General features: G+C 41.9%; 1 protein-coding gene across 2 annotated transcripts in view; it reads left to right on the top strand.

The window, feature by feature from the left end:
* The window catches only part of SORCS3 (sortilin related VPS10 domain containing receptor 3), a 262,549-nt gene extending 250,165 nt beyond the window's left edge, over positions 1-12,384 (top strand). For both annotated transcript variants that reach the window (XM_059476918.1, XM_059476919.1), the window contains 6 exons: positions 1,144-1,256; positions 3,053-3,184; positions 5,048-5,147; positions 7,197-7,302; positions 11,438-11,598; positions 12,214-12,384. In XM_059476918.1, the coding sequence (XP_059332901.1) occupies positions 1,144-1,256; positions 3,053-3,184; positions 5,048-5,147; positions 7,197-7,302; positions 11,438-11,598; positions 12,214-12,278 (677 nt within the window). In that variant the 3' untranslated portion in view covers positions 12,279-12,384. The remainder of the gene's footprint in view (positions 1-1,143; positions 1,257-3,052; positions 3,185-5,047; positions 5,148-7,196; positions 7,303-11,437; positions 11,599-12,213) is intronic.
* Positions 12,385-13,535: the final 1,151 nt, after the last annotated feature.

Genomic DNA, 13,535 nt, shown 5'->3' with positions numbered 1-13,535 from the left:
TATATCCTTAATTTGAGATTAGAATTTGCTCAAAACATAAAGTGGACATGGTACTAAGGGGTCAAAAGTGAAAGACTTGATATATCTGACTTTGGGTTAAACCTTCAGAACCTCAGAGACTTTCTCTGTCCTCTTTGATACTTGTTTTATTTAAAAATATATTGCACCATCTAAAAAGAACGAACAGTTCTTACAAAAGATGCCACATAAATGGTGTGCTGGCACATCCCTGCTTTTCTGTGGATTTCCTCATTTATACTCTGGCAGGTTTATCTTGATCTAAAACTAGTGCCTTCTTTCAAATGATTAATGGTACTTATTTGAAGTGTCTGAGATCAGTTGTGTCAAGGTGAGGCACAGAACATCTCCGAAATCAGAAAGGAGAATCATTTACTCTGAAAACTTTCTTAAGTGTGGTTCCCATCCTGGATGTTTGCCTCCCGCTGGCCCAAATCCCTTGTGCACCGCTGCCATAAGGAGTTCAGACTTGGTCTTTGGTGGGACCAGCAGGGAGAGCTGGAATTGGAGAAAAATTAAAATCTGTATTTTAAGTCTAGGAAGCTTTTCTTCCTCCCAGCAATCATTCAGTCAGGACAGAACTTCAAAGTGTTTTGTCAATAGCCATTGCTTGATGAGCCAGTCATTACAACCACTAGGTTCTCCTTTGTTGGGGAATTAACCACTCCTGGTTTCCCTCCAGGAAACAGAAAACATAACTTGCAGCAGTTGTTCACTCTGCAATTGTACAGACAGGCCTTCCAAATTTCAGCCAGGTGCTGCCTTATTTGCTGATCAACCTTTTTACCTTCTTGTGAGCAGAATCTGAAGAAGTTGAGTGGCAAAATTACAAAGCCCAGAGGCTTCATGAAGGATCCTCTCACCTCTCTCATTCTCACTTCTGTTTCTCTGGGGAAAGCCAGAAATTGGCAACAGATCAAAACATCCTTTACAAGTACCACTAAAAGCATTCTTTCCTTGAGAGCTCTCTGTCCTGCTTAGTGTTAGCCAGCCTTTTTCTTCCTTCAGCCTTTTCTCACTCTCTTGCTTTAAGATAGTTATGGTCCTCCTGTTGTCTTCTGCACCCTTGTCTGTACCCTAAACACTGCCCATTTAACCTTCTCATAAATACTTTTTCTATTCCAGAGTACTTCCAATCTCAGCTCCTGTCATTTTCTCCCAACTTGGATTACCATAACCCTGACATCCCTGAATGGAGACAAGATGTTGGCAAAGTCATCAAGAGAGCATTAGCACAGGTGAACATCTGTTTCCTTGTCTGTACTAACATTGACTAGGCTGTTAAAACATGCACTTTTTTGACATGCTAGCTTAAAATAATGGGTAAGCACAGCAGTGATGGCACTGTCATTAAAAATCAATAAAAAGCTTCTTAATATGCTGGATCCTTTTACAGAGTCAATCTGTATTGCTGATTTTGTTAAAAGCAATTACAATTGCTTTTATTAATATTTCTGTGTGCTTTTTGCAAATTCTAGATTGTAATACTATCATCATTATCCTATTTTTCCAAGTTGATATGACAGTATGTACTTTTTTCTATTCCAAACATTTGGTTAGTGTTAGTGAGTGTTGTTAAACAGCTGATCCACTTCATCCCAGAAGACAGGCATTGTAGTATTCTGGATCCATGAGGAACATATTTTTATCTTTTCCTGATAGTCAGGAGTTCCACATGCAGTTAAGTGTAGCAACTGGTGAACATTTTGAAGCTCTATTCACTTTCCAACTGGGGCAAAAAATGAGGATTCAAAAGGAAAATAAACTTACCTATAAAATACAGGATAAAGAGAAACTTCTGTAGTTGGAAGGTACTGTATCTTCCTTTGGGATTAATTAGAATATGTAAACTAGTACTCATGTTCTTTCAGGAAAGGGGACAGAATAACTTATGATATCAAATAGTAAGGGACTTTAGTTTTGTGTGAAATTAGGAGCTAGATTTAGACAAGCTTTTGTGGGTTTGGCATTCTGCCAAAAATGTATTTCATTGGGGTTTTTTTGCTTTAGCTACAGCTGTTAGAAATGGAGGCTGATTATTTTTACTGGGAAAGTACATTCCTGCTCAGCTTTTCTCATCTGCAGCCCACTCAAAATTCACAGGTTGTAAGAGTTTCCTTGGTTGTTTTTCCATCCTGAAAAAATGCTAAGTTTATTTTTTTTTTAATTGTTCTTCCCTTTTACTTTAGTAAAAGAATCAAGCTTTCAGGATTAAAAAAAAATTAATTAGCTTGTAACTGTGAATAGTTACAGAAAATAGAAGTGTGGTAGAAGTGGTTGCTTGTGTACCCCACCAGGAATGGGCTGCCCCATTGGGACATTTCAGCTCTGCAGTGAGGCCAGGGGGTTTGAGGTGGGACAGGACCAGAGAGCTGATGGAGCTAATGAACATCATGTAGCAGAGCATTTCTGAGGGAAGGAGGATTCCTGCCCTGCTGAGGATGCATGGCTGGGGTTTGGGAAGAGGGGGAAGCAGCCTCAGTGGGTAGGTCTTGCTGAAGGCAGCTCTGCAAAGTGAGCAGCTCCCAGAATAGCCCTCCTGGTCAGCCCCAGGAGTGAATTCTCTCTCTGGGTACATTGCTGTTCATGTATGGCCAGCGTGGATCCCTGTAACCTGATAGCAGAAGGTCATTGCAGGCACTTTCCTTCATATTGTCCCTGTTAGCTGCACATTTACCAGTGGTGGCTCTGAGGCAAACTCTCTGGATCTGACTTTGGGTCAGTTATTCTTTTGTAGCAAAGAGGACAATGTAGAACATTCAGATCTGGAGACATGCTAGGTTTGGACTTTGGGTTGAGATCTTTGGGCCCAGGGGTGTTATTAAGTTTACCTTCACTTCTAGAAAGGAAGTAGAGTGCACCTTTAGCAGAAGCTCAGTTTCTGACCCACCAAATAGGCAGAACAGCTCATTAGGACCACAACACCTACAGTGGAACTGGAAAATAACAATTTGATGGGAACATCATTTCTGAAAGTCAGTGGAAACATAAGTAACAAAATAGCAGCTAGAGACCTCTTTTTACTTTCTTCTAGGTGACTGGTATTCCTGATGAACAGATCCTGGTAGCTCTGTTCCCTGGGCTGCCTACTTCTGCTGAACTCTTCATACTGCCCCACAAAAACACAACAGAGAGGAGGAAAAGCAGTGAGGCTGATCTGGAGCAAGTAAGGAAAGGATTCATGGAACATTTATTCCTGTCATATTGTTTGCAGATGGGCCCCTGAAGCTGCACAGCACTGGAAGTACTTACAATAAGTGTGGTGGAAATGGATGCATCTGGGACTGTGGCAGCATAGTTTATGGCATTAAAGAAAATTATTTTCAGAGGAAAGCCAGGATTTTCCAATACCTCACTGAGATATGTCACAGTCTACCACTAGCAGAGATTCTTCCTAAATCAGTGGAGTGTCCTTTTTACAGTAGTTATGGCCAAAGGAACCTTGAATATGTACTCCCTCTGCTCCCTGGAGGAATGCTAATAAAGGGAGGCCAAAGCAGCATGATAATATACTGAGGTTTACTAAAAATAAATCAGACACTTCAGCTCATAGATCACCACAACAAGACCTCTTTTTTTTTTCTTCTGCAGCACTGAACTGCCTGTGCAAACTATATTTGGAAGTTACAATATCCATCCATTTAGATAAATAGGTAATTACAGTGATGTATTGCAACAGTGATATGCAGGCAAGGAAAGAACAACAGCACTAGGCTGCTGGAGCTCTCATGTTAGAATTACCAAGTGATTAAATCAGCTCTATAAAGGCAAAGGAGTGAAGTACTGCTGGAAAGGCTGCTTGGCTCTAGCTAATGTTCTTGTATGCAGTATTTTTACGGTGTGCAAACTATGTGTGAGCCCATTGCCAAGTAACTCTTGTAAATTTGGATCAAATATTAAATTATTCAGAGGACTAGTGAATTTAGTGGAAGTTCTTGTCACCCACTGAGTAAAGTCAATCCCTGCAGAGTAGTTCCTTTGTTGTAGTAAGTCATCAAAGCTGGTCTCTTAAATTTATGGTAGTCAATGTGCAGGAAAGATGCGTTGATGTGGGAAAGTTTGAAAGGCTTTTTGGAGGGATGGTCTTGGAGTAATTTCTGTCTTGTCCAGTAGGGTCTACAGTTATTAATACTTCTTCTGCACAAGCTGTTGTGTCAATATTTCATGTATCAGTGTTATGCTGACATCTCAATTAGCTTTCTGACTAATTGACTATGAGACCTAAAGCTCCAGTGCTCTAATTTTAGTTGACAGGCAACTCAGTTGTACTTTGGCACTTGTTGTTGCCTTCTGCTTGAGGAGCTCTGCCTGGAGAGTAGGTCATTAGAGCTACTCATTAGCTGTGCCCTGTCCATCAGAACTACTCTGTGGAGACCAGGCATTAACAAACTGAGGCTCTGGGGTGATGGGCTGAGTATGTGCTCTGGGGCAACCAAATAACACATCACAGCTGGGTTGCTGATCTCCCAGTGCAGCAATTCCAGTATATCCAGTCCAAAGCCCCTTTTCTAAGTGAAGGACAAATATGGCAAATTTTCCATTGACCTAAACTGGATTGTCTCATCCCCAATAGCCTATTTAAATAGAAGCTTCATGACAGAAAGAAATGTAGGTCTGGACTGCTTATTTAGTTTCATTATCCACCGATGAAACGCCAATATGTCAGTGATTTCCAAATGCATTTGATTGAACTCAAAGGATATTGTGGAAGGTGAAAAGGTCCTTAGTTATTTTCCATCTTCCCATAGACCCCCAAAACACAGAAAAAAAAAGGGGCTAACCTTCTAGGTTTGCTTCCCAAGAGAGATATACAATGAGAGTCTGAGAAGTTCTGTAAGGGAGATTTCCATGCAACGACACCCAGCTCCACCCAAAGCACACAAAGTGCATTTCTCTCCACTTCCTCAGCCCCTGCTGAAGCCAGTAAGAGATGTCAGCCACTATTCATGGCCTTCGTGTATTCCTGAATGTTCTCCAGACTTTGCAATCTTCTATACTTTAACTGTTGTATCTCTTCTTATTTCATCAGGTGGTGGAAATCCTTTTTAATGCTCTCAACCAGAACCTGGTCCAGTTTGAACTGAAGCCTGGAGTTGAAGTGGTTGTGTATGTCACTCAGTTAACATTAGGTGAGTGTGGAGTCAAAGGCACAGCTGTGGTTCTCCTGAGGCTTCAGACAACTCCAGGAGAAGCAACCTACATCAGAGCACTCACAGTCTGACATGTGGCACTGGGCTATGTGCCAATTGAGACATTTTGGTAGAAGAAGGAAGTGTTAAAACCAACCCATCAGGGGCATCTTCATGCTCCAGTTTGTACAAGTATAAAAGGTACCTTGTAAGAGTTCCCTGTGGCTTAATTAACAAGAGCATTGGTGGTTTTTAAGTGTTTTAGAAAACCAGGTGAATGGTGTTCTATTAAGTCCTTATTGAGCACCTGTGGAATTCAGTGGGATATTACTGACTTTCATGGATGTTGGATCAAATCATTATAGCAAAGTGCTTGTTAATGTTATGACTAGCTAGGAGGCTTTAGAGGGGCAAAGCACTCAGGAATAGATTGAGGCCTCTTACAGGAAATAAATTCCTGAAATTTGACTTCCAAAAATTAGAACTTACTTAAATTTCAGTTCTACCAATCTCCATTTTTGCACAACGTAACAAACAGTCCACTTAAGCTTTGTCAATCCCTTTACTTTAAAACCAGCCTAGTGTGAAGGTCTCAGCTATTGATGAAACAGTGATGGTTAAAAAGAAGGTGATGGATTTATTTTTGCCCTTACTTTTTATGACTATCCTTGCAATTGTCTGAAATGTGGGATCTTGTGCAAGCGCCCTTGCTGATAGCCTCTGTGAAAAACTGGTATTCATACCCCACAATAACACACTTCAGCTTCTTCTCAGAGAGCCAAGAGCCGGGCTAAATCAAGGCTCATGACCTTTCCTACAGGTAAGGTCACTTTCTACCTTCACTCTCTGACTGCTCCTTTGGAATGTGAGTCAGATGCTAATAGGAGTAGCCTGACATGGATTAATTTGCAAAACTGGGAATGTGATACAATGTCTGAGGTCTCCAGGTGGCTGGAATTCTCAAGAATCTGGCTTGGTTCTAGCAAGGCACTACATTTAAACTACATTTGCAGCTATTCTTTCCCCCTCTCCAGTGCAGGTGCTGCATTTATTTCATGACCATTGCCATAATATTTTGACTTGGATGAAGTGACAGTCTTTCTCACAAAAGAGTTAGAAGTATTAGCAGCAGAATACTGGCAGGATCAAACTGTTAGGTGTGGAAATTCGACAGTGAAATCAGAACTGGCTCTATTTGCATGACTTTGTCCCTATCTTCAGGGTGATGGAAAAAGAATAGAGAGTAGTAAACCACCAAAGCCAAATATTTATGCAAAATGAGTAACACTCAGCTGCTACTTATAATCATTTGTGCATCATTAGAGACTTCTCATCAGACACTTAATCTCAGCACAGTGCTCAGGCCATTAAGATGGTGTGCTCTGATGAGCTCTTGGAATAGCTGCATAAACAAGGTATAGGAATATACTGTATTTAGCCAGCCAAAATGTCAAGGATCAAATTCTCCAAACTACATAATGTATTGTGTGATTGAATTCAGGATTATTGCTTTGGGCTCCTCCACATTGTGAAACTGACTCAGTTTAAAAGTCTCTAAGGTCCTGTACAAGGATGGACCTTGAGGCTTGTCACAAGGGTAGATCCCTGTCACATGTGAGATGGATGAATATCCCTGGAAGATGGGAGTTGTGCTGTTCATTGGTGCTCTAAGGTATCTTCTCTGAAGGGGAATAGATGTGTATTAAGCCATGCTTCATAAAATTCATTTCCACTCTAGTACCTGGAAAAACCTGAAAAGTAATAGCCCAGAGTGTTAATACAGGAGTGACTGGGCATTCAGCTGAGTGTGGCTTGCTGTGCCTTTTCACCCAGGGATGTTAGACTGCCCTGTCTTGAAAAAGGGCCTTGACTTCTGAAGGACAAGAGAACCAGTTTGTTTCCTACTGATTGGTCTTGCCAAAACCAGCATGCACCATGCAGTAGTGATAAAGCAGATGTGACAAAGACAGAGTTGAGCTCACCACTTGGTACTTAATGTGTTTCCTTGTAATATCCCTCGAGTGTGATGCTTTGCCTTTCCTCCTGCAGCACCACTTGTGGATTCCAGCTCAGGGCACAGCAGTTCAGCGATGCTGATGTTGTTGTCAGTGGTCTTTGTGGGCTTGGCTGTTTTTTTAATCTACAAATTCAAGAGGTAAGTTAGAAAACTTTGGGATGGGAGGAAGAGACTCCGGGTGTTTTACAGGAAATCTGTGCAGAGCTGTGCCTGCATTGCAAATGAGGAGTGAACTGTGCTGGGCATCAGGCTTCCATGAATGTAGCCCCCTATTTCTGATACTTAGAGAGGAAACCATCTACTGCTGTTTCACCACAAAGCTGGTGCTCCAAAACTTCACCAAGAGCTCAGAAACCATCTTCTGCTTCAGCAGATGTATTTAAACCACAGACCAGAAATGGGAACCTTTGTGCTCACTGAGATACACAAAGCAAGCTTAGTCAAAAACCACATGATGGATGACTCCACACAGTCTATACCCACCTGCCCAGCTGTCTTAGAGCAGCAGCATCTCATTTGTATCTTTTAAAGTGAATAGGTTAATCTTGCAGAGGAACAGGTGTGTTTATGTTAAAGGTGGGAGACTCAAAGCCAGAAAAATTTGTGTAAAGCACCAAAATGCCTTTGGGAATGTGTGCTGAGATTTACCTTGACAGATGTTAATGTAAACCTTTTGCTTCCAGGCAGCAGGCAGGACCAGGTCTGGCCTGTGGCACTTGGCTGCTGCAAGCTGTGAAGCAAAATATGTGATAAGAATGGCCTGCTTGCTGAAGGCCTGCTTTATGAAGATATATTTTAGGCAGATGGAGCTCCTTAGGAGGAACTTTGCATTCAGTACAGTACTTACAGTATAAAATGGTCTGTGAGCCTAGACCCTGACCAGTGGCAAAATATTGTGTTAGAAACTTATGCCAAGTCTGGCTTAAAATTAAATAAATAAAACTTTCTGGACACAGCAGTTCCTCTAAATGAAAAACTAGAGCTTTTCCTGTTCAGATTCCAACTAAATGTTGCTTTCTCCAGCTTTTCTGCTCCCCAGCATAAGGCTAGTATTCTCTAAGGATGTTAGTGGGATGCAAACAATATTCAAAATTAAGTTATATGATAAAACAGGCATCTATCCTGATCTCCAGGTTTAAAGTTTCCCTCCTGGCCAACATCTTGCATTAACCATTGTCCTAATCAGTGAGTGGCACTCCTTGTAGTGCTTGATCCTGTGCACACTGCTGTTATCAAGCTCCCACTGATTTCAGTGGCCCAGGACAATTTCCAGGGAAAGCATTTGTGTGACTCTGCTCAGAGGCAGATTTCAAGGCCTTCAGCACAACCTCCTTTTGCAGCCTGAAATCCCCTCTCTGCTTCTGTGAAATGACTACAGCTTCCCAGGAGAATGGGGTTTGTTTAAGGCACTGATTTAATAGTGTGCTGGGGAGGCAGCTGATGATTACTGTCACACCCAGATGTAGGATGAGGAATGGAAAGAAATTTCCTGGGAGATGTGACAAGCTGTAGGTACAGCCCTAAGTAAGACAGGGTGTGTACCTTTGCCTTGTGTCTTGGTGAGATGGTTTCCTAGGTTTGGCCTGATGTCCTTGGCCCTGTGGTCAGCAGTTACCACTGCTGTGGTTACCACTAGCAGGTAAAGAAGGGTCTTTATATTCCAGCTGCCAGAGAACAGTGAGAGCTTGTTAATGCATTTTGCTCTGGCATTCTCTGGGTCATTTTCTGCTACTACAGCTCATAAAACTGACTCTTGTACTACTTAAGCACCCTGAGCTTTGAGAATAGCACCCATCAGCCTTCTATTATGCTCTAGGGCTATGGAGACCCTGCCTTGTTAAAATCTGTCTGAAAGTTGATTATATGAGAAATTGGGAGTAGAGAGGAAGGTGGTCAAAGCATCAGTTTTGCTTAGTCCAAAAGCTTATTTATTAACTGGCTGTCTCCTCTTATCTCTCTGTCCCAAAGGGGAAAAACACAGATCAAATTGACAAAGTTTAGGATAAGTCATATACACAGAGTGTTCTCAACTTAATTTTTCAGAAAAGAAAGAAACTTCTCAGCTCTGTCTGAAACCCCTGGCTCAGTGGAGCAGAAGTGAAAGCATACAATGATTCCTAATGGAAAAAGGGGAGCAAACCCAAAAGCTTTCCTGTGGCTCTAAGTGATGCAGAAGTCCATTAGCCACATGTACCTCTTTGATTAATGGTGGCTCCAGCCTGAATACAGAACTTCTGCTTACAGGAAAAGGTTATGGGGGAGCATAGGCTGACATGATTTTTTAATTCTACAAATTCATAGATTTGGTGCTTTGCTGGTTTGCACACAGACTCCTTATTATCAGTCCATCAATTTATAGACTCAGCAGGCATGTTAAACTCTGCTGCCAGAGAGATGCTTATTGAGGAGGTCCCAGTGGAAAAGGAAGGAAGAAGGGAAAAGTATGGAAATAATCTGTAAAAATGTTGTTTCTTTTCTGGAAGATTGAGCATGTATCAGTTAATAGTGTGTGTGTATGAGTGCTGAGCAGTGGTGGGGCTGTGGGGCAGTCCAGGTGTGTGTCCTGGGACAGCAGGGCAGGACTGTGTGCTTGTGTGTGCTCAGAGTGATGTGCTTGTGCCCACCTGTGTCTGTGCTGGCAGGCACAGCAGGATTAGGATTTGGGTGTGCATTCACATATGTACAGCCATCTCAGTTTCTTTTCTCCCTAACTCTCTGAAGTACCTTGGCTCTCTGCCTCACTATTCTAAAGAGCTTTTCTCACCTTTCCACACGAAGTTCAGAGATGATCCCTGCTCTGCTATTGCACTGTTTGAAAGTAGAACTAAATCTGCCACTATCTCCAGGCATGTTCTCCTGTCTCTATACATCTCCAGACAAGTTCTGGGCACTTGGATCCTATGGGAATGCATTAGTTCTCACTCATTTCCTGTGGAGTTCCTATGTCTTCTGGTGGCATTTATGGCATAAACATTAGAAAGTAGGAGAAAGGGAGAAGATCATGAGATTTATCATCTGCTGCTAAACATCCCAAATATGTCCTGGCTTGATGCTGGTTAAGAACAGAATGCTAAATCAAGCCAATAGCACAAGTTGGTTGAGGCCAGAACTTCACTGGAGTAAAATCAGCATAGATCCACTGAATTCATGGGAACTGAGGCAATTTCCACTGTTTTTAGTCTCTGACGTATCCAACAGCCCATAGATCAGCATAAATATATGGAATTTTATATTACTTCTTTTGAACACGTTTTCTTTCACTCCTATGTGCTTTAAGGAACTCAAAATATTCTCCAAATTTTCCTTTTTGGAGCAGTGTGAACTGCATGGCATGAAGACTTTCTAAGAGCATTAGGAAAAACAGTCAACTTCCAACAGGCAATGCAGATAATCCTGGCAAACCCCATGACACTTAACACATTCCTTTTCAGCTCTCTCATTTAAACTTGCATTCCTCCATGGATTACTACCTGTCTGTCTAGGCCTGTATAATCTGTCTACCTGACTGACTCTCAAGGATATCATTCTAGCAGGCCAAGGTAACTTTGGGAGAAGGAGGAAAAAATAATCCCTTCACTTCCTTGGCTTCCTGAGCAGCAAAGAAAAATAAGTCCGTGCAAACTTGCATGATCCATAGCATGACAAACTGGTTTTTGCAAGGGAATGGTAACAAATAGACTTGGATGGGTGTTATGAGGTCCAAATCCTTCCTGACTCTGAGGCAGGAGCAATTCTTTATAACTCTTTCAGATGTGGCAATTTCTTCTGAGTCAGTGTGGGCCTGTCAGCAGCAACAAGCCCAGCACTTTTTTTGCTCAGTTGATACTAGTGCCAAATTGATTTTTACTATTGGTTTCCAATGCAACCCTGATCATATAATAAATACTGAGAGAGTTGACAATTGCATCTGATTATACTTAGTTAATTGCTGCTGTCTGAGCTGAGTGCAGTGTCCACTGTGTGCATAATTTTTCATTTAAAAGGGCAGAACATTGAAGTTTGCAGCTGAGGGAGACTTTGTGCCCATGATGTGAAAACAATGGCCTGAGATTTGGAGTACCTTTGGCTGGTATTGGAATTAGTAGATGCTAAGGGCACTTTCAGAGATGAACCTCTGTGTGGTACTTTCATAATTCTGAGAGCTCATACTTTGCATCACTGCCAGTGTTGCATTTCTGGGATTGGTCTCAGCTTAGTTTATCTCATTAATAAATGACATGCTGAGGATCCCTGTGTTACAAACCACAACCTCTCATTTTCCTTTTCTGTGCAGGAAAATCCCTTGGATTAACATCTATGCCCAAGTTCAGCATGACAAGGAGCAGGAAATGATTGGCTCTGTCAGCCAAAGTGAAAATGCCCCCAAAATCACCCTGAGTGAGTTCACAGACCCTGAGGAGCTGATGGACAAAGAGCTGGACACACGAGTGATGGGTGAGAGACAGCCCTCAGCTGAGCTTTGCTTCACAGTCTGGGTGAAGATTTTGGTGTTTTGGGTATTAGGAGAGGCAGTGCCTGTGACCCTGGGTACAAGTAGAGCCCTGAGGCCCAGGGATAGGGAGTAAATCTCTCTCAGCAGCAGGATAATGGAGTTTCTCTTATAGCTTTTCAGCTATTCCCATGGTAGGAACCTGGCTCCAGCAGTAGGTATCAAGAAGTTAGTAATGGCTGTGCTCACACCTATTCCTGCTCATGACCCTGGCTCTCTTGTGGAGGAGTGACAAATTCCCTGCACCCTCAGAAGAACCAGCTGAGCCAGGCTCTCACTGTTGGTGTGCTGTGATTACAAGCAAATATGTCCCTAATAGCTTAATTACAAGCAAATATGTCCCTAATAGCTTAATGAGTTTACTGCTGGTCAGTTGAGCTGTAGTAATTGAGTTTTCTGCATGCTCCCTGCTTATTGCAAATACATAAAAAAATGTGCTACGTTTAAGCATCTTTTCTGTCTCTACACTTACACTACCACATGCTAAAGGGTGAGAAGCGATATAGACCAAAATGTTGAAGCCACTGCACTGATTGTCTTCTCCATTTTCTCCTCCACAGGAAGCATCTCAACAATTGCCAACAGTGAAAGCACAAAGGAAATCCCCAACTGCACTAGTGTTTAATACTGAGAATCCACTTGGTCTACAGCATTTCTGAATTTTTATTTGTAATTATTATTGTTATAATTATTATTATTATTATTATGAAAAAAGAAAGAGTTATATGTCATTATTATCATTTGGGAGGGAATGGGGTGGGCTTTTTGTGTTTACCAGGGCTGCATTCATAAACAGCAGAGGTTCTTCATATTTAGGGAATACACATCAGATTAGAAATAAAAAGCAAAGAATGAGTCAAGTGTGCAATGAGATTTGAATGCCAGCTTCCTGTTACATACAGAATGGGAATTAAGTATTCAAGTCCAACAGATATGTGTTGTACCTTAGGCAACATGTTGTAAGTAAATTGTCCCTTTTCAGCCCTTTTCAGAATAAGTCATGAATCAGCTGCTTCATCCTGCCAGAGGGTTCAGACTGGGTTGTTGGACCAGACTCTGCAACATGCCAACGTTCCTCGCTTCCCAGTGACATGCATGTCTCAGCTTTTTGCAGGATCTTGCCTCTTTTAATTGCTTTTAATTTCAGTCACCCTCTGGCACTGGTGACTGCTGAGAAAGGAAAAGACCAAATCAGAGCAAACCCACACGTCAGTGCTCCTTGGACCACAGACTGGCTGGAGGGGACAGCACCACAAGCGGAGGAGGAGCGAGCCTGAGTTTATGAATGCAGCCCGACCCCTGTGCATGTGAATAGCGAGGATGCTGAAGGCCTACTGTAGATAATTACAATGTACATAGCTTTTTATTTCTTGGGAAATAATTTAATGTTTAGTAAAAGAAGATATGTTTAAAAGAAAACCTGAACCACACACACACACATGCACGCCCACACACACACACTACATACAGCCAAACAGGGACCCTGGTGAGCACTTGAGTCACACTTTGGTTCCAAGTGTGTTCCAGTTGTCTGTCATATTTCAATCTGACACTGCTCTCTATAAAGAGAGTAGTTTATTTCTCTATGTATAACTGCAAGCCTTTTTTTACATATATGTATATATATATGGTGTCATTTCCTGTGATGGAGCAGAAAAAGATATTAGCAACCAGATTATGAGCCTGTCATAAATATTTTAATGATGTTTATCATCTGTTCATCCTTGTCACTGTTGCCCACTTCTGAGAATGATCTTAGTGGCATCTGTTAGTAAAAATGAGGAAAAGAATCCTGAAATATTATCACCATCTCTGTGTAGGTAAATATCAGTGGCCTTGGCATACCCAGCACAACCTCAGCTCAGCAGTGGGGCAGATTGCA

This window comes from Ammospiza nelsoni, chromosome 8, assembly GCF_027579445.1.
Source record: "Ammospiza nelsoni isolate bAmmNel1 chromosome 8, bAmmNel1.pri, whole genome shotgun sequence".
Lineage (NCBI taxonomy): Eukaryota > Metazoa > Chordata > Aves > Passeriformes > Passerellidae > Ammospiza > Ammospiza nelsoni.
The sequence above is the reverse complement of the archived record's forward strand: the minus strand, read 5'-3'. Positions and strand labels throughout refer to the sequence as shown.